The 25,077-nt window shown below is 37.6% G+C and overlaps 1 protein-coding gene across 1 annotated transcript in view; it reads left to right on the top strand.

Moving 5' to 3' along the window:
* Window positions 1–25,077, top strand: part of PCLO (piccolo presynaptic cytomatrix protein) — a gene marked incomplete at both ends in the record, with an annotated part of 378,928 nt that overhangs the window by 255,835 nt on the left and 98,016 nt on the right. The window contains one exon of the mRNA XM_082309114.1: window positions 1,782–1,907. Coding sequence (XP_082165240.1) covers window positions 1,782–1,907 — 126 coding nt within the window. The remainder of the gene's footprint in view (window positions 1–1,781; window positions 1,908–25,077) is intronic.

Below are 25,077 nucleotides of genomic sequence, written 5' to 3'. Positions count from 1 at the left end.
ACCCAAACTGTGTTACGTTAGGTCACAAAATATAGATCTAATGGAAGTATACCATCTCCCCAAGACTGATCTGTACCCATCATCTGAGGCGCCACCAGCCCCCACCACTAGTTGTGTTTGAACGTCTTGCATGCTCCAGCAGCGTATACTGCTTGATTTATATAGCAGTCCATTCATCTCAGTGCATTAAATATACCTATGTACACTAATTACTGTATTGTAGCTGTAAGAACAATCCTCATATATTTCCTTTTAATTCCTCACCATTAGTCCTCCTTGGTTGCTCTCACCCACCTGTTTTTGTTTGTTATAGGCTTGCAGTGGTGGAACGAGCTGTTTCCATGTTAAGTAATTCCTGCTAAACCCCTTAAGTCATGAGTCTACTCTGGCCTTCCTTACCTGTATAGTGTGCTGTACAGGATCCATGCATCTATCTGAACTCCAAGCAGCTTCCGAAAGAAAAGACAATGCTTATTTGGAAAATGTCTAATGTGCGATTATGAGGAAAGCTGAGGCACAAAGAAAATACAATTACTAAACTGGGATAGAAAAACTAGTGGAAACTTTTTTGGCCAGAAACTGAATGTGGCTATCTTGCTTCTAAAACAAACTCAGGGCTGACTTATCAAACACTAATAGCATCAGGAAGAAAAAATCTTAATCTAAAAAGATAAAGCTTTGCAAAGAGATTATGTGGTGAGCTTCCTATAGCTGATTAGTCTAATCACTCAGCAGGTTTGGCTTATTAATTAATAAATTGAAAATTAATTATTTAACCATTACAATAAAGGTGGGGAAATCAGTCTTTATATTCCCAGATCAAAGTGTGAATCATCTTAGATGAAATTTTGTTTTTTCTTCAAGGAAGGAATTTGTTTTTCTTGTATGGGAAGTATTTTTTTAAAAAAAAAAGATAGAATGAAAAATTGGCAATGCATAAGATTAGCTTTATGAGACTATTTTTTAAACTTTTGCTTTCACTCTCATTGTTCTGTACATAAGGGAGATTAGTGATCCGCTTCTCTCCAGCTAGAATAATCAGAGTAATCAAAATGTTTTTATCTTTGTAATTTTTAAAAAAGGAGAAAATGTTAGGATTGATGATGCTTTACACAGACTGATTTTAGGCTTTTTCCATTCTGATAATTTGTACATCCTTTGATGTAAAAGGTGTCAATTAAAAGCAAATATTTAAGAAAAATAATAGCACCTGCCAAATACAGTTTCATGTAAATGTACATGCTTTGCTGCTGGAGCTCAATGATCTCTCTCTGTTTCCATATTTATGTAATTCTAAAAGCTCAGCTACTATAACTTTTCAGCTAAATTGTATGCGTGTTTTAGGCATATGATAAAGCTATCCTTTGAATCTACACCTCACATGGATTTCTGGCAATTTGATGCAATTTAATTAATACTGCAAATTATGGTTTGCTTGAAATAGGTTTGCCATGCAGATAGTCCCTTTGCAGTACAGTAAGGCTGTCAGAAGAAGGTAGGATTGGCTTCAATGTAATTTTTAGTGAAATAGTTATTTGTGTGATGTCGTTCATACAGTAGTTACTCAAGATCTTTTCCTATGCTGAAATACTTCTACCCAAAGTTAAGTCTTCGGGAAAGTGGCAGATGGGACTGCAGTTAACCTTGATCTTCCAACCATAGCCAGAAGTTATTGGTGACATCCTTCAGTAACCTCTGATAAGTTGTTCTCTTCCTTTCTTTCCAGTGAATTATTCATTGCTTCATCTCTGTTTAAAGTTTTCTCTTTCTTTTGATCACAGGCAATGGACTGGGAATCCGAGTTGTAGGTGGGAAAGAAATTCCAGGAAGCAGTGGGGAAATTGGAGCTTACATTGCCAAGATCTTGCCTGGGGGCAACGCAGAGCAGACGGGGAAGCTGATAGAGGGTAAGATAAATGCATTATCAAAAAATGGAACCACAGGAGAGTTGGGAGTTCGGTACAATTATTTGTAATATACATATTCTCTTGCATAACAAGTTTAATCTTGTGCAAGGAGTGAGGGGCATCTGAGAGCCCCTCTAAACCTTCATGAGTATTAAAGCAGGAAAGGACTGATAGAAGGTCATTTTATGACTTCTGTAGCCAAAGAGAATTGTCATTATGAGCAGCGTTATGGCATGTCTTCAGTAATATATGCCAGCACGCTGTCTGTACTGGGAGTAAGACAATATGGCTAGAGTCCAACTGTATATCATGGACATATATCATCAACATATATCATGGATGTACTATTTTGAAGATCTTTAACCTGGCTTGATCATCTAGGTACCTATGTGTGGTATTACTTACATTTCTTAGTTGCACAGGTAAAGTGAATCCCAGATCCAGTTCTCTCTCAGTTATACACACGAACTTTTCCTGAAATTCCCTAAAGTCAGACTTGACTGAATTTATCTGATCTAACTTCAGTTTTCCAGTTTAAGGTAGTCATCCAACCTGCCTCAACAGGCAACAGAGAAAAAGAAGCATCTACAGAAAGGCAATTGATTTCATCATAGTCCTCTGTTTCAAGAACTGGGGGTGTCTTCCTCATTTAATGACTTTAAGAAGACCATGTTATAATACATATCATCCTTTAGGCAACTAAAGCTAGATGAAATGAATTGAACTTAGTTATCATTTAATTTTCTAGGATTATTACAAATGTGATAATTCTGTCTAATAACAATTTGTATCTATCCATAATGACATAAACTGTCCCTTCTCTGTATAACTATTTTCTATTTCCTTTTTTCATATGAATGCCTGTATGCACCTGAAATGCCAATTTATCCATGGACAAAAATATAACACATTTGTTTCTAATTAATTCAACTAATTATTTTTATTTCTTTAGTAAAAGCAGATATCCAGAAAAAAAAATAACAAAAGAAAGAAGATAAGCAGGAAGAATAGTTCTCCCAGGCAGAATTCAACTCACATAAGTTTTCTGAATAGTAAACATGCAACAGAAGTCACAACTAAATCAAAAGTACTTTGCAGATAGAAACGCTGAGTTAATTGATTAAAGAATGTATTCACAAAGAATAGTTTAGATATGTTGTGGGTATTACAAAACAGTGTCACCTGCATTCATGTTTTCCCTGCTGCTTTTTCCATCCTTGGTGGTTTCTTTGCCAGTATTTTAAAGGTATGCATAAAAAAGGTGCACATACACTGATGTCAATGTCAATTTAAAGTTGAAGTGAAGAAAAGATGTATCAACAAAAATACCTTCCTTTTTTCCCTATAGAGTTGATTCCACCATTCATATTTAATGGATGGTATCTCATTCATCAAATGATAGAATAGTGTTATTTATTGCACATGAATGATGAAAGAATTGACCTTAATTTATTGTCTTTTGAAGTCAGTATTTGTTTTGGCTCCCTCCATACAAAGGAGTAGGTCTTTCATAGCTGTGCTGGATCATGCATGCATTGTTTCAGTACCAAGCAGGTAAAGAGGAGAGTATGGTTATTCAGTATTTCCCCGAGATTGGACATTTCAAGAAAGATGATGAGCAATTACTGCTTGGAATTATCTCCAGTCTTTTGGTTTCTCTTGTCGGGAACTTTTCTGGAAATTGAGGTTATAAGAAGTTCTTCACTCACCACGTAGGTGTATTTTAGCAGTGATCAAGAACATCTTGGATTTACAATAACTACCGGAGAAGTTCAGAGATGGCAGTTTTCTTTTCTGACTGTTCATATAATGTATTTTGAAGATTTATTCATATTTTATAGAAAGATGAACAGGATAGTAAAATATTTATTCCTTTGTTTTGTTCTCCCATCATATGATTAATCGTGTTTCTGGTCTGACCTTTATAAAAGTATCCTAGACTTGGGTATGTTGGCATAAATCAACACCATTAAAATCACCATACTTAATCTGTAGAACTTGTCCACATGATGTCCCAGAATATGTTTTATTGATGTGTTAAATGTTCTGTCAGAGAGAAAAAATGCTTTCTTCAAAATGTACCATTAGCATAGCATACAAGACAAACAATTCCCCTTTCCCACTGTCATTTACCTTTTAAATCTTGCCTTTATATCTAGTTTACTTTTTATGTTATTTTAGATGGCTGTCATACATCAACAAAGAATATTTGGCTACTTCATTCTTAGTTTTGTTTGTTGTAGTGGAAATATGGCTGATGCACATTTAGTCACTACTCTTCAGAAGTGCTAAAATCCATTGAGGTCTTCAATCATTCTCATGTTGATCTGTGTAAATCCAGTCAAACTGCTAATGTTGCCGATATTGCTGATATTGTTGTGTCTGAAAACAGAGCCTTCATTTCTTTTTCAAGTTATTTGCTGTCTCTCACATCACATACAGAAAACTTTATATGTCGTTATCTGTAAATGACAGTTGCATGTTAGTAATTCATAGAGTTATCATGAGTCACTTTCTCTGCTGAAATGCTATGTGACTTCGAATTAGAGTATATAGCTAGCCATCAACTAAACATATACTAATGTCATTACAAGTTAATATCTTGACTCATTAACCTTTCTAAGAACATGATTCACTGTAAAAAATCCCATCAATTTAATTAATTCCTCTAATTCTAAAAACAGAAAACACTGGGTCAGGTCTGAAATTCCTATTAATAGTGTAAGGAACAAGGATAGGTTTACTGTGGTTATGAAGGAAGGCAAAGTTCTACCTGCTGTCTGCATGACTGCATCTATGAAGAAATGACACACTTCTTTAAAATAGAGATAGCATTCCTTTCCTTAGGGAATAGCAATCCATAAAATTTTAGCCTATTTAAATAGCTTTGGAGGAGTCTTAGTGCTGAGAAGTTTATTTATAGTCCTGACTGGCAAATACCAGTCGTCTTGGTTCTCTCACCTTGAATTGCTTTCAGATGTCAAAAATATCTCTGATTCATCACTTATTGGCATTACAAAAACTGGAGGTGGAAGACTCATTCCACTGAGCTCATCAAGTTCAGGGACTGTGTCAATTTGATAGATGTGTCTGGGCTCCCTCTCGTGTTGACAGAAACAGTTCAGTTATATTCCACCTGGTAAATCTACTAGGTGAATGGCATTTTATAGTGCCAACATTTTTCAGAAACAGAAGAACCTAGAGTAAAGAACAGAAATAAAATATTAATGTGTGTTATCAACTGTTACAAGTTTGCTGAATGCCCTCAGCATTCATATTTTCTCATTGGACCTTTTCAGCAGTCTGACTGGAGATCCTGGGAACTGGTGAACCATGGGTGTCTTTGTTCCAGGTTTTCAATCAGCCAGGCATACTGTGTTGCAATGCTTAAGCCAGCTGTCATTCACTGAGGTGAAGAGATTCCCTGACTTTCCAGTCTCCTGGCAATTCTGGGGAACCTGCATGGTCTCAAAGCTGATGGTGAACTTGATTTGTGGTGAGCTTACTGCCTTTGCTGACACTCCACTCAACACCAACCATGACACTGATCAGATTTTTGTTAACTTGTCCGAGGCTTTATGGGTTCATGTTTATTTTTAATATATATGTCTCATTTAAATAATATCTTCCCAAACTTAGAAATAGGAAAATCATATATAGTGAAGACAAAAACTCTTATTAAAAATACTGAAATTACACCCACAGTTTCTATTTTACAGCAAATATAACAATGTAACATTTCTAGCATAACATAGAAGGATGCCACCTACCTCATGAGTCACAGATCTTTACTGTAGAATTTTAATATATAAACAGTCCGTGCTAGCAAAGAGACATGCTATTCAATTCAGTTGAATTTTGCATTTTGTGATTTAATAAAAATATTCATCATACAGGGATATTTTAAGCTTCCCCATCCTGAAGCTGGTCCAATAATGTTATGAGAAAAAAATACCTGATGTATGTACAGACAATGAAAGATAATGCCACCCTGTTAAAGCTGTTAAGTAGGTGAGAGAAGAGAAAATGCACTGCCATTTGAGAGTTCTGTGGTAGTTAATTGTGTCCTGCCCCTTAGTCCAATCCTTAGGCACTTGTTTTGATCTAGAAGAATACCTGCTCCCCTTAGGATGCAAGAAGCATTGCCCCTCAAAACACCATGAAGGTCCTCTAAGAAGAGCCACCTGCAGCCTGATGGCAGGTACCAAGAGTAGGTAAAAGCACATCCAATGTCCTCAGCATCTGAAGACTGACGATGAGTTCTTAAATATACTCAATGTCTTTTAGACTTGGATTCAACTGCTAAGATGCAGATGGTCAGTTTTCCAAATTGGTTGGTTGCCTTTAATTGTGCTGGAAGTTCTCCAGGGCACATGGCCTGTTCCCCTCAGGACAGTATTTTGAACGAGTGGGTCTTTATTGGGAATGTCAGAGCTGTCTTTCATCTTTAGAAAACTGTGCAATCTCAGAACTTTAAGATGCCTTCAGGAAATAAAACTGAAGTCTCCACATTCCTCTTATCCCTATTTATTCACTCCTCTTTTCCTTCTTCTGTAGAAAGTCTTACGTATTCTTACATGTTCAAGTGTCACAATTTCCTTTTGTAAGAAGATGTTTGGTGGACAGCTCATTCCCTCTCTCTCTAAGACCCTGATATGAGACCAAAGAAACATCATTAGAATCATTCCTCAGAGTGAATCTAAGAGACTTCCCTTGGACTGTCATGAGATGGCACAGCTGATTATCTCCTGAAGCCATGGACCATGGCCACAGTGTCAAAGAGAACACTTCCTCACAGATATTAAGCCAATATGGGGAGAAACATGTTGTTCACCGCTTGCCACCATATAGCTTTCCACACCAGGACTAACATATGAGATCAACAGTGTGTACCAAAACATCATGGTGTGACAGGCAAAAGAGGGCCATATCTACACCAGTGGGAAATATTCTCCACCCAAACCAGAATGTGATAGGAGAAAGGAGCAAAGACCTATTTGAATTACCTCCATGGACTTCAGCGAGCAGCCAAGCTCCCCATCTTCAGTTCTGTGAAGAAGGAGGCAGACCCAGGAAGCCCTGCCAGAAGTCTGCCTTAGCCAGAATGCTCTACAGCTCTCCCCCATGGTATGGATTTTGGCTTCTGAACTAGCCCACTTCAAGCATCCTGTAGCCTTAGGCTTCACAACAGAAGAATGTATACTGAGAGATTTCTTTGAAGGCAGAGAAGAAAAACCCAGGGCTCACTGGGACCCTCATCTATATAGGTCCAAGTGTCATTATCACAGCTCTTCATTATTTGCAGGACATGCAGTCTGCATTAACTGGAGAAACATATCTTGAGTATTTGTAGTACCTACAATGCTTCCTCTGAGGGGAATATAAATAGGCTAATGAGCAGACTAGAGAGGAGATGGCCAATCTGGGGAGATGATTAACTGCACTTTGGTTGTCTAGTATAATTGAGATGAGTCTAGGCATAAGCAATGTTGGACAGAGGCTGTTGGAAAATTAGCATCACTGTTTAATCTGCAAAGTATTTCCTGGGTTCTAGGCAATAACATCTTTGAATACAAGCAGCTTTCTTACTCCTCCAGGGAAAAGTGACAACTTCCAGAAGTTGTTTCACCTCAGCTATGCCCCAGGGATGTTCCCTTCATGTGTTTTCAGACCACAAGTTTCCAATCATAACTTTTCAAGTTTTTAAGTCCTTGTCATCTTAAAGCATATTATTTACTGGCATTGGAAACATATGATTTAAGTCCTCTCAGAAGAGCAGTGTGGCATGAAACTGGATTATTGACCAGTCCATGAAAGGAGCAGAAAGAAAGTGTTAAGAACAATTTTTCTGCAGCTCGTTTGAAGCACTTTTGGGCCAGTTTGGGTAGCACCAAGTGCTAAATAACAATACCAGACCCGGTTTCAGAAGGTCTTTTGCAAAGGCAGTATCATGTGTAATGGCTGCCCATCTTACCAAAACTATCTCTTATCATATCATAGACATGCTTTGGTTGTTGCTGGGAAAATGGAATGTGGCTGGAATGGTCATGGGCACCTAAATAGGTGGAAAACCAGAACAGAAGCAGTAAGTCACTATCCTTCTCCCTACTCCTCTTGCCACACTTCTCTCTTATCCCCGAGTTATAGATGGGCTCAGGTGTAACACTGACTGATCTTGGTCATCTATCGGTGGGAAGTGCAATAGGCACCGGGTCTTCCTGAGTTGTAAAAGACTGTAGTGAGTGCTGCTTGCTGTTTAGCCAGCTAAAATTAGAAGCATTGATCAGGGCATCACATTGAAAGGAGATTTTCCGGTCCCCATGAAGCAAGGGATAGTGAAGAGCTAGCATCCCTTCTTGAGTTCCTCTGGTAATTACACTCCTGGCAGAAAGTAGATAGCATGATGAAGTCAGAAAATGATGAAAAGAAATTAAAAAGAACATAAGAAGAGAAGGAAAAATTCTCAAAAAAACTTTGGATCAGGTCTTAAATGAGCAGAAATAGTCTTCTCATCCTGCACTTCCATTTTGCAGTTTGACTGCTTTAATTTATTACTGCAGCGGAGAAAACAAAGAATTAACTTTATCCTGTTCTCTGAGCGTTAGTCTTAGTGATTTATTGTGCTGTCCATGCTTATTCTCTGGGGTTAGAAGAGAGGAGAGCTTGCTCTCAACATATCCCCTGGGCTACAGGCTCAGGTTTATCTGTCCAGCAGAAACTGACTTTATCAAAGGAACTGTGCACAAAATAACAGGCAATGCCATAGCTCGGTTGAAAGCTTTGCCCTAAAGCTCTTTAGAAAGGACTTAATCTAAACAACCCCCTAAATGCCCCCTATCAGCTGTAAATCTTTGCTTGCATAGTTGTGCTCCTCTCATCCGTGTATTTTGTTCTACCTTGTACTTCTTTCAAATAAGTAATAATTAATAAATGTGCAGTGTCATTCTTGCTAAGTGTGGCTGTGGGCATTCACCATATAAGAAAATTACTTCAAAATATTTAGAAATTAATTTTTTAGAAAAGGCAAGTCTATTTTCAAAATGTAGTAGAAAGAACACCCCAACGAAGTGTATCACTTGCAGGTTACAATTAACCTTGTATCTGTCAGAACGAAGCAAGGAAAGAAGAAAACTTTCTCACGCTGGTTTAGCGATTTCATATACAATCCCACTGATAGGGGTCTCAATCCTGTTCTTAATATGGTAGGAGGTGAGTTGTACTGAGATTTCAGTTTGGCCATTTGCTGAAGTATGAGAGGAATAAGAATTGTTTCAGCACCTGTGTGGGGCTTTCAGTAGGAAACGGGAGAAGACAAACTTGCAGTATGAACGTTTGACATGGAAAGCTGTGAAAGCTGGTTACTGTAACACTGTCCACAACTTTATTTCCTATATCTGTTTGAGGCCGTTCAAACACACTTAGAAAATAATACTTTTCCCTGCTTCACAATATAGGGCATCTACTTTATGGAGATTTAGTTTAATCTTATGGTGGCAGAATGATGCAACTGGGATTTTGCAAGGATACTTCATTAGAAAACTTCTTGTATACCTAGAATATCTCTTTTAATGAGATAAAACAGATAATATGAGTTTGTAATGTTTCTGCCTAGCACTGTAATTGCTCTATATTTAATTTTCCTGCAATAAAAATCAACACTGAAAATAGCTACTAGTAGTAACTTGGATCTAGGAAGTAGTTAGGCAGCTGTATACACTGAGATTTCAGGATCTTTTTAATGTAATCTAAAGCAGAAGATAGGAGAAAACTTACAGGGCACTTATAAATTTTTTAAAGCGATGAGAAAGAAGCATTAAATTAATTCATATTAGGACCAGTAAAGATCTGGCCTCTTGTATAACACAAGTTACAGATTTTTCACTCCTGCATTTAGACCTGTTATGTACCACCTAAACTAGTATAGATTATGCCTTCTTTATGATCAAGAACTCTGAAGATACCTGGAACAACCAATTATTGCTGAAAATTAATTTTTCTGGAAAAGCCCTGTCGTATAAATTGCACCAGGAAATTGGATTCTTAATAACAAATAAGTAATTGCATCAAAATATCTCTTTAGGGAGTTTCTGTTTAGTCTTAAATAGGTAAGTCTAATTTATAGAGACAAGCAAAGTAACCTGGATGCTTCAGGCAGAGAGTAGATGCAGACACAGTCACCAGGCATTCCAGAGGTAATGAAGTGGAGAACAACCACAAAGGTCAGGCTAAAAGCATTCATCAGATGGTTTATAACACAAGATCACTGGTAAAAATGTCATTGGTGTTATAACTAGCTTTCAATTACATTCCACTAAGATCGTATTAGAAAGCACTACTAGCTATTGTAAAGTATTTATGTGGAGCTATGCAATTAGTAATTATCAGACACACTGGTTTTAACAGCTGTTGTTATTCAGGACCTTGATGGATAATTCCTGTTAGGAAGAAAATCCAGGCGCTTCTTGGAAAGAGTCCTCATTGCTTGCAGAGAATGTGCCTGAAGCCCTGTTTCTCTGAGCAGAGCAGAAACAGCAGTCGGCGGCGTTGTCATCAGGCTGCCCACAAAGCTTTCCCTCGGCTCCCGCTAGGGCCGGACAGCTCTCTGCTCTCCTCTGGGATCGTACACGTATGGGTGCTTTGATCTTCTGCCTCCGACATTGCCAGATATCACCTGTCCGTGGGTCCCAGTCATTCCCCGCTTACTCTTCTTGAATAGCTCTTGCTACACTCTGACACTATGAGTAGTATTAAGGTTCATTTGTCACCATAAAAGATTTTAATTCCTTCTTTCATTATTTTTAGTATGGTCTGTCCATTCTCACATCAGAGACATGGTTGCAGGCCAGACATTAACTATTTAATACAGTGTAATACTGTATTAAAATCAAATTGATGCAGATTCGTAAGAAGATGCAGTTGTATTTCCTGTTTCTATATTCCCAGTACACACTGGCAGAGGTGACAAGGGGGAGGCTGTGACTTTTCCATTTGGCCAATGCTGGAGAGAAAAATATAGAGTACAGAGCCACCTCTGTGGGCACAGAGGTGAACCTCAGCTACAGAGATGGTTTTAGTTACTGGGCCCAAGATGTTCAGGGATAAAGCTACAGCTTTAGTCAAACAAAGGCAGTCCATCTGGGGTTGTAAGAGATAGACTAGGAGATACATTCTCTGGATTGTGTTATACCCGATACACGGGCAAATAACAAAGGCAGGGAGACACATAGAAACTGTGCCTGCCCTTTTGCATAACAACTACTTGCTGTGGGTGCTAAAAGGGAGTTGAATTTCAACTTGGAGCATCAAAAATATGTGCCTGTGTTGCTCTGTTTCTTGTCTTCTGTTTTCAAGGACAGGCTTCTGTGTAGCAGATTTACAAAGAAACCAGACAAACGTAAATCCTTCGGTACCTAAACTGAGCCCAATTTGTCTTACCAGTGGAAGTCACTAAAAGCACCCTCCTGTCTCCATTGACTGTAGAGGGAACTTATGTATTTCTTTTAGGTGAACTGGCTTACTAACAACTTGAAATTTAGATGCTAAGTGCCTACATTAGGCATGCTGGAGCATATCTCATAAAACAAAACAAGAATGTTTTTGTTTGTTGTTTTTAAGGAACAGTATATATTTGGGCTCACATACATGGGCATTCCAAGAAGAAAAATCTTGTTATGGTGTGAAAAAGTATTTTTTCATACCCACTGAACTGTGTTGTTTGATAGTGACTTCCCAGTGAACTGGGAAGCTAAAAATACCATAATTCCGTTTCCTATTGCGCAGACTATTGTGGGCTGAAACTAGCAGACTAGCAGTTCGATGTGATTTTAGTGTGAAAAAAATCCAGTGAAATCAAAGTGAGGGTCATCTTGAAGTACAGGTTAAATATAGCTATGTCCTTATAGACAATTTCCCCTGCCCTTGGATTCCAAAAAGTACATTAAAACATTTTGCATCTACACATAGCAGTTTTAACCTTCAATCCCATTCCTGAAATCTGGATTTCCAGGGATATTAGGCCAGTCTTCCCACTCTGCGGAGTGTTGTATTAATCTAAAATATAGAAAAGATTCAAGGCCCAAGATGAATTGTCCCCAGTCAGAGTTTGTTCTGCTGCAAGTCAGGGAAACAAATAACCGCTGCCACTGAGTGTCTTGGGCAGTGTGCTAGCTGTTTGCAAGACACACTTCCCAGAAGCAGAGAGGCTTACAAACCGCACATTTTCCTGCCAATGAAACTAGGTACTGCAGCAAGCAGACTTTCTTTCAGCGCTTGTTGTTTCAAAGTATTTTCTAGATAGGTGTATGCACATTTGATTCTTCCAAGACTATAAGGAACATTATTAACAATTATTAACAATTTACTGTGAAGAAAGAAGGACTACTGAAAATGGGTTGTCTCAGACTAGAACACTATCTGTCTTTCAGATGGACTTTGATCATGGTAATATGGTAAGGCTTGGACACAAATTTGGAATGCTTGGTCACAGAGCCTCACTTTAGTGCTTTTAAAAGTGACATGGTCACATAGATAAAGCCGGTGTTTTCTATAAGTATTGGGTAGTAGACAGAGAGGAAATAGAGAAGACCAAGATATTTCCTAAATTACTCAAATTAAATCAACCAATCTCTGGAGGTACTTAAGAAAAAAAAAAATCATGTAAGAAAGTTATTCCAGAATTTTCCAAGGTTTTCTAAAGAACTTCTGAAACATCTGATATCAACTGTTTCCAGAGGAGATACTGAACTAGGCTGTACTGTGCTCTGACCTAATCTGATCTTACAGTGATTTTCTTATTCCATTGAAACGGTAAAGGAACCTGAAGAACAAAAAAATATTTGTCTGCAATTGGTTTTGCAATATAGTAGATTACAAAATAGGAATATTCTGTGAATTAATACAGAAAATGTTTTAGAAGTCACCTTAAAGAAAGGAAAATCCTATGAGCACTCTCAATGAACCACATAGAGACTTTATTTCAAATTTCTTGAAGCATGTTCTATTCCAAAACCTAATTAGATCATCCATAAGGTACGCCTGGGAAAATCTCGTATGGGAATCTTCAGGTTTCTTTGAGATGAAAGGAGCAGGTGATTATATCACTTGACAGAAAACAGAGCAAAATGTTGATTAAAAATTATTACTCTTTATCCAGATTTCTCGTTTTGACTACAGTACTTATTTGAGGCTTACCATGTAAAATTAGTTACTTCACATTTTCATCTGAAAAGGCTGAAAAAACCCCGCTTAAAGTGTACCTGTAATGTAATAATGCAACTTAAAATGTAACTGAAATTGAAGATATAGAATTGCAAATTATCTATATTATTAGTGACTAAAGCTTGAAATCATTTCATCAAGCAAAAATTGAGTGTCAAATCTTAATTTTGCTCCACATTACAACAAAACAAAAAATTTTGAAAAAAAACTATTAAAAAAGAATCAAAATGAATCTCTGGATTTCATTTAAACATTGGTGCAAGGAACTGATATCAGTCCTTTTGCAACTTTGAACTGTTTCTAATTAAAAAATCCACTTATTGCCTGAAAGATTGCCTGAAAAACAGGAAGATATACTATGCTTTTTTCCTATACAAATCCTAAAATATTTGAGCCAGAACTCATTGAAATCTATATTATTTTTCATTGTTTGTAATGAGAGTGCCTCAGATCCAAAATGAATGTAAAACTGTTGGATATCTCTCTAAATACAGCAGCAAGCAGAAGTCGATTAAGGTCTTTGGGTTTTATGGTCCATTTGAAAACTTCTGAAATTACCTTATAAGTACAGTAAGATGTTCTACATAACTTTTCAAACTGTTTTTGTCAGGTACTTAAATCTTATCATTTCTGGAAAAATGGAATTAGTCTTGATTTGGATGGTTGTGGGGGTAGAGTACTAACTGATTACAAAATGCAAGGCTTTGCAGACAATTACATTCAACTCAGTAAGATAGTAACAGCTATTTACTTTGGGTATGGGAGTATTTCACGAACAATACATGGTAGAATGAGCATTTTCAGGTCAACTTGTACTGACATTTCCTCTTCTTGGGTGTAACAGCAAAAGGAAACTAGGATATAAAATGTAAAAAACCCGAAGGCAAAGAGATTTTAGACTGCTGATCTTGGTGTCTGGCAGACGTGGGCAGATAACAGCTAAGTTCTCCAGGGTTTGAGCTCTGCTTAAGTCTCTGAAAGGACACAGTGTATGTGTAGTGGTTCACACTGCATTTGAAACATGTAGATTTTAAGAATATTTCCAAGTCATCACATATATGGTGTAGCTGATCCTGACTGCTTTTATGTGAAAACGTAGTGGTTCCATACCTGCCGAGGGAATAGGAAACCTTGATTCTGGGCCTTTTCCAACACAGTTGATGTTCCATTGCTCAGATACTTCTGCTTGTAAGATGAGCTGTGTTTGAAATGGAGCTGCTTACTATTAAATTCCATTAAAAATGGGCAGTTGGGTCCATTTTATTTTGAATTGGATCTTGCTTTCTGTTTTGCAGCTGGTCTGTCTTCCAAACGATAAACCCTAAGCTATTATTTAGTGTGCTAGTGAAGGCACTTTCTGGGAAAGTTCTACTTTTTTGCCTCGATTTTTATTGCATTGAAAAGGATTTTTAAAGCAACGGGTTTGAATTATAATTAGTCCCATGTTTGTTTATACATAATTTTGCAACTGCTATTGCGAGGCCAGATCCCCACTGGCATATACTGGTCAGTTCAACCTGAGACATAAAATTACAATATCTAGACCCTCAGCTGTAAGTTTTCCAATGAAAGAGCACCCTCTTTAAATTCATTGTGGTGATGTGTGCATATGACCAGTTAAATGCCTCAGTAAGAGGGAGTGGGAAAGAAAGATAAAATCTGGATCACTACATTACGCTAGTGGTGTTTATGAACACCTTAGAATAACGCAATATATATAATTCCATTCCAGTCTTAATAAAATCCTAGCTGAAACCAGGACAATACATAATAAATAAATAAAACAAATAATAAAAATAAAATAGTTAAATGTTGAATTGTTCTTCACTGACTGTTGCTGCCTTTAGCCGCTATGTTGCACTCCTGTGAGAAGGCTTCCTGTTGTACTCAGTATTTAATGTGAGGATACAGAAGAAAATTCTGCAGCCAGGTCCTAGGCAAACACCATGAAAGCCTTTGGATCCCCATTTAAGAACCTTAGTGTAGAATTTAGCATCCACTATTGATTATTCATGACACAATATTAATTTCAACACTGTCTAACCATTTTTTAATACATTTTTCCATAGTACTTGGAGAAAAGCATGAAAGGATAGCTTGTATATTTTGAAAGTCTAAAAGCTAACGTAGTCTTCATTAAAACTATGATCATACCAACAGGTTCAAAAGCATTCAAATAATGTTAAAGCCCAAATTCTTGTTTTTTTCCCAGTACATCTATGTTAAATTTCCTGCAATTTATTCCATTGTTTTCAGTTATCATGACAGATAGTACAGATACAGTAAATTATGTGCTAGGTAAAAACATGAAGAAGTTACACGTCCTGTTCTTTCCAAGGTCTGCCATAACATCCTTACCTTCTCGAAATATGCATCTTGCATGAAAAACAAAAAAAAAAAAAAAAACATTGCCAGTTGACTTGTCTTAGCTGAATTATAGTTGATCTGAACTATATTGCCATTTGTACTGAACTGCACAGTCGCAAGCTAAGATTAATAATTCACCTGAAACAGAGTGCCATATAATGTAGCAAACGCTTAAAACTGAACAGGGAAACAAATACATTAAAATGTTCACTGGAAGAATAACCTAGATAAAACACTGAGTTGTTATTTTCTGTGCTGATTGTGGTGGTGGCTTTCTCAGAGGCACATGATTTATGGCTATAAAGACTGTTTTAATGTCATTCCCAGTAAGCAGCAGGTAGTCCCCTGAATCTGATAGTGGCAAAAATTTACACTGTGAAGTCTGGTTTTATGTTGTTCGGTTGTAAAATTTCCTGCTTTTTTTTCCTATGGATACCAGTGAGAAGTTTTTTTAACATTCATATACTTTTATTTTGGCTTCCATCTTTCACAACACCGATTACATGAAAATTAATTGCTCACTATTCCCTTCTTTGTGCATTATTAGCATAAAAATGGCAACATGAGAGATGTACCACACATAAGACACACACTAAGTCTTCACAGTGAAAAAGTTTGGGTGTCAGTTATGTTACAGTAAATCAAAATAAATGGTCTGAAAACAATTCTTTGTATGCTAGGGCATCCAAACGACTAATTCTGCAGGCTCTAGACAGAGTGACTAGGTGGAAGTGTATTATCTATACACTTAAATTTGATATTGGGCAAATATTGAAAATGTATTACACTTTAATATATATTTACATTTTATAAAAATGAGGGAATTTCCAGTAAGACTTTAGGAAGCTTAACACTTTAATAAGACTTTATTAAAACTTTATTGTGAAGCAAAAATTCATTAATTTTGAGAAAGTCTGGAAGTGACTACCGTGACATTGGCCTCTCTCATTAAGTATTGCCATGTGACATACAATTAAAGTAAGAGTTGTGATTTTGCAGCCTTTGCTTTTGGGCATACACTTCTATTTAGTGATTTTCCTCTTCAAAGTCAATCCTCTATATAAGTTCTTATCTGCTGTTTTCCTAGGAAAGTATGTTGCAAAATGTCAAGGAAAAGTGAGAGGCGCTGAGCAGTTTCTCCCCCAGCTGACATGAACAGGAATTGCAGAAGTTCAGCACAGTTACTTTTTCTTGTTTGGTGATCTCATTGTCCTTCTTTTTCCTGGCATTATTGCACATGTCCATGTTATTCCCCAAACCACCTGGTTATGAAACAGTAGCTTTCTTAAAAATTATTTCCAATGAAACTGTAGAACACTTCGCCCATTATAGGACCATGATGCTCATTCCAGCTGAATTTTCTTTAAATTTTGGGTCTTACATTGACTTTCACAAAAAAGATTGTTCACTAGTGTATTGCTATGTGACAAATATTTGCAAATTAAGAAGTCGCTTATTCATATGTTTATAACATGTTAATCCTTCTTCTCTTTCAATGTGGACACTGTTAGTCCAAAATAAAACTTGCGGAATGACTCTACATGTTCATTTAGGTCTTGAATTGGATTTGAACAGTTTGAGTAATAACAAGATCTCACATGAAAACGGTGTGAAAAAAGTGTCAGCCTTCTGATATTAAGGAAATACAGATAAAATACTTGCATTTTTGGTGATGAAGTTTGCTAATATTATACAAAGATACAGAGTAATGAGTCTGCAGCTCTATATCTACTTCTGAATGCCAAGAAGAATTCCACTGAAATATATTAATAATTTGATTTAATAATAATGTTCTTTGATCTAAAATGAGCTTTATCCACCTTCCTATGTAATGTTATGCATATGCCTATAAGTTGTGACCGTAAAGGACATTTCCCTGGGGACTCATTGCTGCCAAACCAAAAGGATATGCTAATAACTGAAAGTATTAAGTCTTAAAAAGTCCATAAGGCCTTAAAGATGATACAGGTAATTTGTCTGATGAGAAGGAACCGTACAATCGTCCAGCAGTAATACTTGTACTATAGTTGTTCCTTAGTCTGTGGAAGTGTAAAGGATTTTCTGTTGTTTGGATTTTTTTTCTTCTTTTCATAAATTTATTCCTAAAAGGCCAGCAGGGATAGAGTAGAGAGCCAGAGATGTACATCTACAAAAAGAAACTGGTAATTAAAGACACAGGGACGGGATTTGGATTCTTCTTACTTGCTCATGTGCTACTTTTCTGCTCCCTTCCCTTCCCAAACCAGCTCAGGTCAGGAGGAAGCATGGAATATCCTTCAAAGATACGTACCCAGACAAGCAGGGTTGGTTTTGGTACTGCACACGGGCCCTGTTGTTCGGTGAGGGTTCAGTTTTCAGAAGCACCGTGCAGCCTCAGGCAATCCCTCTTTCTGAACACTTCTCATCAGAGTCGGGAGAAGACTCCTGACAACTGCTGTTTTGTACAACAGCACCAAGGTTGCCTTAGCCCAGGCCTACGAGCTTAGACATTGCTCATGTGCAGACAGACCAGGTTACAAATGCACAGTATATTAGGACCGTCCTGTGTTGGAGAGTTAGGCTGAACATTAGCGATATTATGGCAGGCACAAGGTAAGAAAGAGCAGGCAGGAGGTAAAGAGGACATTAGGATGATCTGGTTAGTGCTAGAGCAGAGGATTTCCAGAACTGTGTGGAAAGCAATGTGGTGAAAAGCAAACTCCCATGTACCTCATTCACATTCATCATACATGTTCATTGTTAGAATCTATTTGCATGGGAAAGATGAGCATGATTTACGTGCCCAAATGCAATGACAGTGCCATTTAGCAATGCCGACCAGTCACCTCAATGAATAGAAGGTTTGATTATTTCTTAGTTACTAGATAACGTGCTAAACAGAACCCCATGAAATTAACCTTTAAGATGACACAGTAAAAGGAAATGAGTCATTTCAGGCGATGCTCATCACTGTGTGAGCACCGAGCTTGCTAAATTAATTCTGTCATAGTGTGGGTGAAGTGGAATCAATCCATATCATTCATACATTTGCTGCTCATACAGACAGTTTTAGGACTGCTAAATAGAAATAAGCATTGACTTATGTCTAAATAAAGAAAAGTTTTGTATTACGTTTACTGATTATACTTTCCAAATGGCTCTGAAGTGACTGATTAGAGAGAACTGAGAGTTCCTGAGATGTGTGTGAAAGAAAGGATAAAAGGAAGCAAAATTCTAGGCAAGGACTTTCATGTCTGGTGCTAATGGGGAAGTAGAAACAGTTTTAGTCTTAGACAATACTAAAGAAAGAAAAGACAATCTTTCATCTTCTTATTCACAGACCACTGTACTATTCTTAGAAGTATCAGCCTATCTCAGTGATAGTAATAGCTCTGCAATTCGCACAGTGGAAGCTGACTGATTAGTTGAAAAGTAGGGGCTTTCTTCTGATTGAGTAGCTGTAGAGAGCATGAGACAAGACAAACATTTCCCACTGTTTAGGAAAGAGTGAAGATCCAAAGAAGGAACTGAAAATATCTTCAAGTGCCACAGTGACCCTTGTTGAGTACGATGCAGACAGACTGGTAGATATGATAAAAACAGCTTTACACTAGAAGAGTGTTTAGTTAAACATGGGCTGAAGCACACACTCTCCTATCCGGATGAATACCTGTCAGTGATGCACGCTGATGGGCTGCAATGCCATCTCAGAGGCTCTGTCTCTGAATGGAGACTATCTGGGAGAGCACCTGACAGCTACTAGCAGATAAACGCTTTTCTCTGGTGCCTACAGTTTCCATACATACAGAAAAATTTGGTGCCACCTAATGGACAACCCCCCGCATCCCGAATTTCGAATGTGTTAAACTCCACAGGAATGCTTTTGCAAGGGATCTATAAAGACCTGCTACCTATATTTGTTAATGCATCACACTAAGAATTTCTAATTCAGTATGCTTAATCATATATCTTGGGATGTAATATGCATTGTTTAGAGCCAAAGACTTACTAAGCCCCACAGGTAATACAAGGATTTCTGTGTTTGCTGGCTTTACATTTATGAACTGGGGTCATGACACAGGTTCCTAACACATGAAACTAAATTATTGCACCTAAGTGCTCTGATGTGTTTACAGGTGAAATTTAACTAGCTATTTTGTCAAAGAGAGATAGATTATTCTAGACCATCCTTAAACAAGTTTACTGCTATAGCTCCATGGACATAGCTATCTCTTTTAGTAGAAATCATGACTGTCAACAAAGTATTGCTTTAGCCCAAGGGGTTTATGTCAGCACGTGTATGCTTGCAAGGTACATTAGCAAAAAGGAGTTGGACTACACCACCACCAATACAATGACTGTCATAATGAGCAATACTGCAAACAACTGTAATTCCTGCAAAAGTTGTTAGTAATGACCTGAGTGTATGTCATGAACTTCAGAAAGAAAAACAGGTAAAAAACCATAAAAGTGTCTCTCTTTCATCAGACGAACCATCTAGCATGTCCCAGAAACAGTAAATTGAACATATATATCTGTGATGTATGTATAGATGTACATATGTATGATTATATGTTTGCACACATGCACAAATACACATATATAGTCATATATGTAGTCATATGCTCATATATACAGCTATGACATAGACTTTATGACTCAGGAACTCCCTAGGCAAGTGTGTAGCATGATATCTTCTACTTAGGAATCCATGGGGAATTTTTCCTGCAAGCTCTTGTCTAGTCTACCCTTAGACTTCAAGCATAATGGCCTTCCACAGAGTAACTATGTATGTTGTATGGTGCAATGCCTCCTTTTGTTTGTTTGAGCCTGTCCTCCCGGTAGCATCATCCATAGCTAGAACGTGAGCATTAGTATTAGAATTGCAATTTGGACATCATGCCCGGTTCTCAGCTGTCACTGAATTCAGTGGAAGAACAAGTGAAATCATGCTCAGTTTAATGAATTTCAATTTGCAAAAGCACATGCTTTGAAGAGGTGTGTATGTGAATGAAACCAAGCTTCCATCTGCAGTTTGCATTTATAGGTCTGCAGGATGCATTATGGGTTCAGGTCTTTTCATTTGCCTGTGAAGAGAGAGATACTGAGTATGATTAGGAGTGGTCCTGCAGGCCTCCAGGCAACTGGCAAAGAAGAAATACAATTGTCAATTATATTTCTATTGCCTCTGAGCCTTTGGAATGAACTGGGAAGAGTGACTGGGCTTTTTATTATTTTTTCAAAATTTGTTGTATACATTCAAGACAATATTTATTATAATCTGTAAAAAATAATCAAATGAATCTGGTTCATTACTTTTAGAGAAAATAATTATTAGTTTTTGTGAAGATAAAGGAATGTCTTTGAAATGGTGATGAGTTGATAGGCAATTTAGCAATTCCTTGGATACTTTTTACCCAAGGAGAATTGCTCAAACTCTTTCATCTCTAAAGCATACAATATCATTTGTGCTTTACTCTTTTATTGTATTCAGTATGTTTGTGGGATTTATAGTTTCAGCTGGCACTTTTTACTGCTTGCGTATATTTTTACCTTATTTAGACCTATTGTTACATAACTGATTCACAATATTTCACAGATGTAATTGCTCAGTTTTGAGGGGAGGGTGCTTTTGTTTAAATTTTCTCTAGAAGAAAGAAAATATGTAATTTTTATTCAGTTAAATACAACACCTATTTTTCCTCCTTTTGCCTGGGATATTTAGTGGCTTGTTGTAAAGAAGCAGAGATGATTGTTTTACTTTCTTACATTGTTTGACACTAATAATTTTAATATATCAGTCCTGGGAAAAAGATTTTGACCTGTACAATAGCTTTGGTGAAATGAAAGCGCTCTTAAAAGATTAAATAGTGAAATGATCAAACTCCTTTGTCCTTGTTGACCCATAATACACATTTGAGCTTGAGTCTACAGAGTTGAAATGTCAGTTTAACACTTATAGTTGGCAGTTTAAAAATAATGCTTGATATCTCACTTGGGTCATGTTTTTGAAGGAGAATAGGCCATTGCAATACCCAGTGAAGATAAAGTGAGGATGCAGTGCTGGGAATTCAGTAACGGTTTGGTGTTTAAATGTGGTTTTGATGTGTAATTAAGGCACACAAGTTTTAAGAAATAGGGGCAGAGGTTGTTGTAGGGCTAGCGTGTAGTTGCTAAGTTGAGACTATGAGAGCATCAAAATAGACAGGCTTATTACTGTTGTTGCTACAGGGCAAGAGGCTGCCTGTATAGGCAGCAATTATTGGTCGCTGCGCAGCAGCAGAAACAGCAGGATGGATGCTTGCACCACAACATCAGCATCACTCAGGCTGGGGACTCATCCTTCCAGCACCTTCCTTGCCCCTACCTAGCCACAGTTTCATCAAGCCCAACTCCTCATCCTTTGGCCCAAGAAGTCTTAAGCCAGATCTCATAGGCTGTATTATTCCCTATGAATTTTGATGTACTCCATTACTTCAGCAGAAGAGGTCCAAAATGCCTTCAGGAGACTTGAAAGTAAGCCCTGAAACTACCAGCCCTGTCCTCCTTTTGCTTGTCATCAGCTGCAGCACGGCCTTCTTGTGGCTGTTGTCATCCTTGGGGTAACAGCAGCTTCTCCCCTAGGGAAACTGCCTTCCCTGGAGGGGCATGAATAATAGTTCTAGAGCTATAGTTATCAGTAAGGGAATGCGGTATCATACACTTGTTTTGTTTGTCTTCCTGATGTTTACATGGTGAATTCATTATGTTAATGGTGATCATAAGAAACACACAAATATACAGAGGCTGCCTAGTAAGAGATCATTTGTTTTAGTGTAGATAATGAGAAAAAAAAGAAGCTGCTGCTAATCAGTACACATACCAAAGCTACCTTGAATTTGCCCTTATCCTCAAGGATTTAAAATAAATAAATAAATATGTTGGATTACTAAGGCCAGCAGGCAATGAATGTAATGTGATCGGTTATTCTGACTGATTTATCCTTAGTTACCCCCTACTTGTCACATGCGAGCCCACAAATGCCTGCCTGCAGGGGATCTGGATACGGAGTTTTGTTTGATACCAAAGGAGAGTAGAGTCTTTGCCCTGCCCTGTTCTCACACTCGCTCGCTCCTGGCCCAGCACCACGTTCAGGAGGTCCCACCTTCCCTTCCAGTACCCGTTGCCTGGGATGGTCAGGCAGAACATCATGTTGGCTTCTGTTGTGCCACTCCTCGCAGATGGCCGTCGCAGGCATCCCCTGCCATGGTCCCTGGGTGGCCCCTGGCACTCGTCTCCATCCATCTCCTGGATCTCCAGGGTCTGCTCCACTTCCCAGATCTCTCCTCCAGCCAGGATCTTCACCTTCTTCTTTCCAGGCCCGCTTCTGCTTTTCAAGGCCACTTATTTTTGGGAGCCCTCCTTTTAAGCACCTCCTCTTCTTTCTGGACCTACTAGCCCTCTGGTTTCTTCAATCAAAACTGTCTATGTACAGAAGCACATTGTGTGATCAGTCTGCTAACTGGCGGTTCTGTCCCATTTTTCATTATTAGCTGGAGGACTCAGGAAGGGTCACTTTACTTTAGTCCAGGTGTCATCAGTATTTCAAACCAGATCATACTGGTTGCAGTTAGCAAGTAGCCACTTCTGCTTGAGAGTTCAAAAGTTCAATTTCAAACATTCATACACATGCATGCACCTAATTATCTGCCTCCTGCTAGCATTCACAATTTAAGCTATTTTTGCCTATAATAATACTAAGTAGTTTTTCTGGTTCTATTAAAACCAATAAAAAAAGAACCACACATTTATGATATAAGTTCCCTCCGAGAACCTGCAGCTGTAAGGGATTTGCTGTTGAAATTATTATTGCAAAGCTGCTGTGAAGAAGGAACTCATGCACATGTCAAAAAAAGTGCTCCTTACGTCTCCTAGGAATAATGTAAATCCAACTTTTGAATCAGAATTTGATGGTAATAGAAAGACCCACCAGTACAGAAGAGTCAAACAGGAACATAGTTGTGTTACTATTTTATTACTTTGCTCCTTTCCTGTAGCTTCTCTCCTACCCTATCTGGCATAGAGTTGATTAGTTGTTGATCGTGACAGGTTGTTTTTTCTATTTTCACCTGGATACTGTTTCTCATATCAAGTTCTTAAGCTATGACTTGAGTTCCAAAAGCTTATTACAATATAATAAAAAAGCTTATTGTAATATAAATAACATTTACAGTAAAAGCAATAGGGCCTGTTTTTAAAATCTTATGCGAGTACCCATGTAAATTGATTAGATATATAGCTGCCAGATAATCACCATCACGTCTTGAATGTACAGTATAGCTTCAGTAATTGTGCATTCAAATTTCTTTTAGAGAACCCTACAGAGAATGACATAATCACAGACCTCATCCTGCATCATTTATTCACAAGGCTATTGAAAGAACAAATATTTATTGAAAACATAAATCCTGCATTTTTTCAACTTTACTGTTAAAAATGCCAGTCATTGCTAGCTGGTAACTTTTAGTATCTGTCATTTGTCTAGCAGATATGTAATATATACTTCTTAAAGTTGAATAATCCTAACGTTTTTCACTAAAATCATTTATGAATAACTTACAGGGATATGAAAGTTTAAGAGTTAATACCCAGCCCTTAATGCTTCACAAGTACTATCTCCTACAACTCTATTAATGTTAGCAAGATTTCTGATGCACAGACACACTTAGCTTTAATAATCGCAGTGGTTGCTTGCAAATCTCAAAGTTAATGTACAATACCATTGTCTTTCCACCCCACCTTTTTCACACATAAAGAAACTGAGGCACAAAGAGGATAATAATTGGCTTGGCTGTGGTGGTCACCTGGCTGGCTGTAGCAGAAGCAGAACTACAACTCCATCTCTAATGATGCCCTATTAATGCCCTTCTCTTGAGGTTCACTATCTTTCAGTTCATTCTTCTCATTGTTGATAAGCTACTGCTGCCAGTTTGCTAAATTGAGAAAAAAAAAAAAAAAAGTCCATTTCTGTTTCTAGGATAGATTTATTATTTTAGATGACAAATGAGGGAATCAATGCACATATTTTTAGGTGTCTGAAAAGCAAATATCTCACCTAAGCTTGTATTATGGGCTTCTTTTCTAACCACAAGTGAAAGAAGGGTACCCCAAGGGATGTGATTCATCTCATTCCAAATAGGTGTCAGTTGAGATGAACCATCCTAAGAGGATCCTGCCTCTCTTCATTAACTGCTCAAAATTTCTAGAGAGCTACCAAGGCAAGACGCTTGCCTTTAAACAGCTAAAAATTGGCACATTGACTCTAAGCCCAAAAAAGGTAAAACCAAAAGGGACATTTTGTTTGTGTGCGTGATGGTTCTTCCCTGCAGACACGCATACTGCTACCCATGCACTTTTATTTATTGCTCTGATTATGTTCAAAATGTGATGAAAAAAAAGTTATGATTTTATGCATTTTCACCTGTGGTTCATATTACTGATTCTTGAAACCAGCCAATAATCAAACAAATCTGCTCCACATACTTTCTATTGTGGTTCTACAGCTATGGATGTGCTATATTTCAGGAATTCGTACAAACATCAAGTTAACCTCTACAAGAGAAACATA

This window comes from Platalea leucorodia (assembly GCF_965183815.1).
Source record: "Platalea leucorodia genome assembly, chromosome: 4".
NCBI classification, from domain to species: domain Eukaryota; kingdom Metazoa; phylum Chordata; class Aves; order Pelecaniformes; family Threskiornithidae; genus Platalea; species Platalea leucorodia.
The sequence above is the reverse complement of the archived record's forward strand: the minus strand, read 5'-3'. Positions and strand labels throughout refer to the sequence as shown.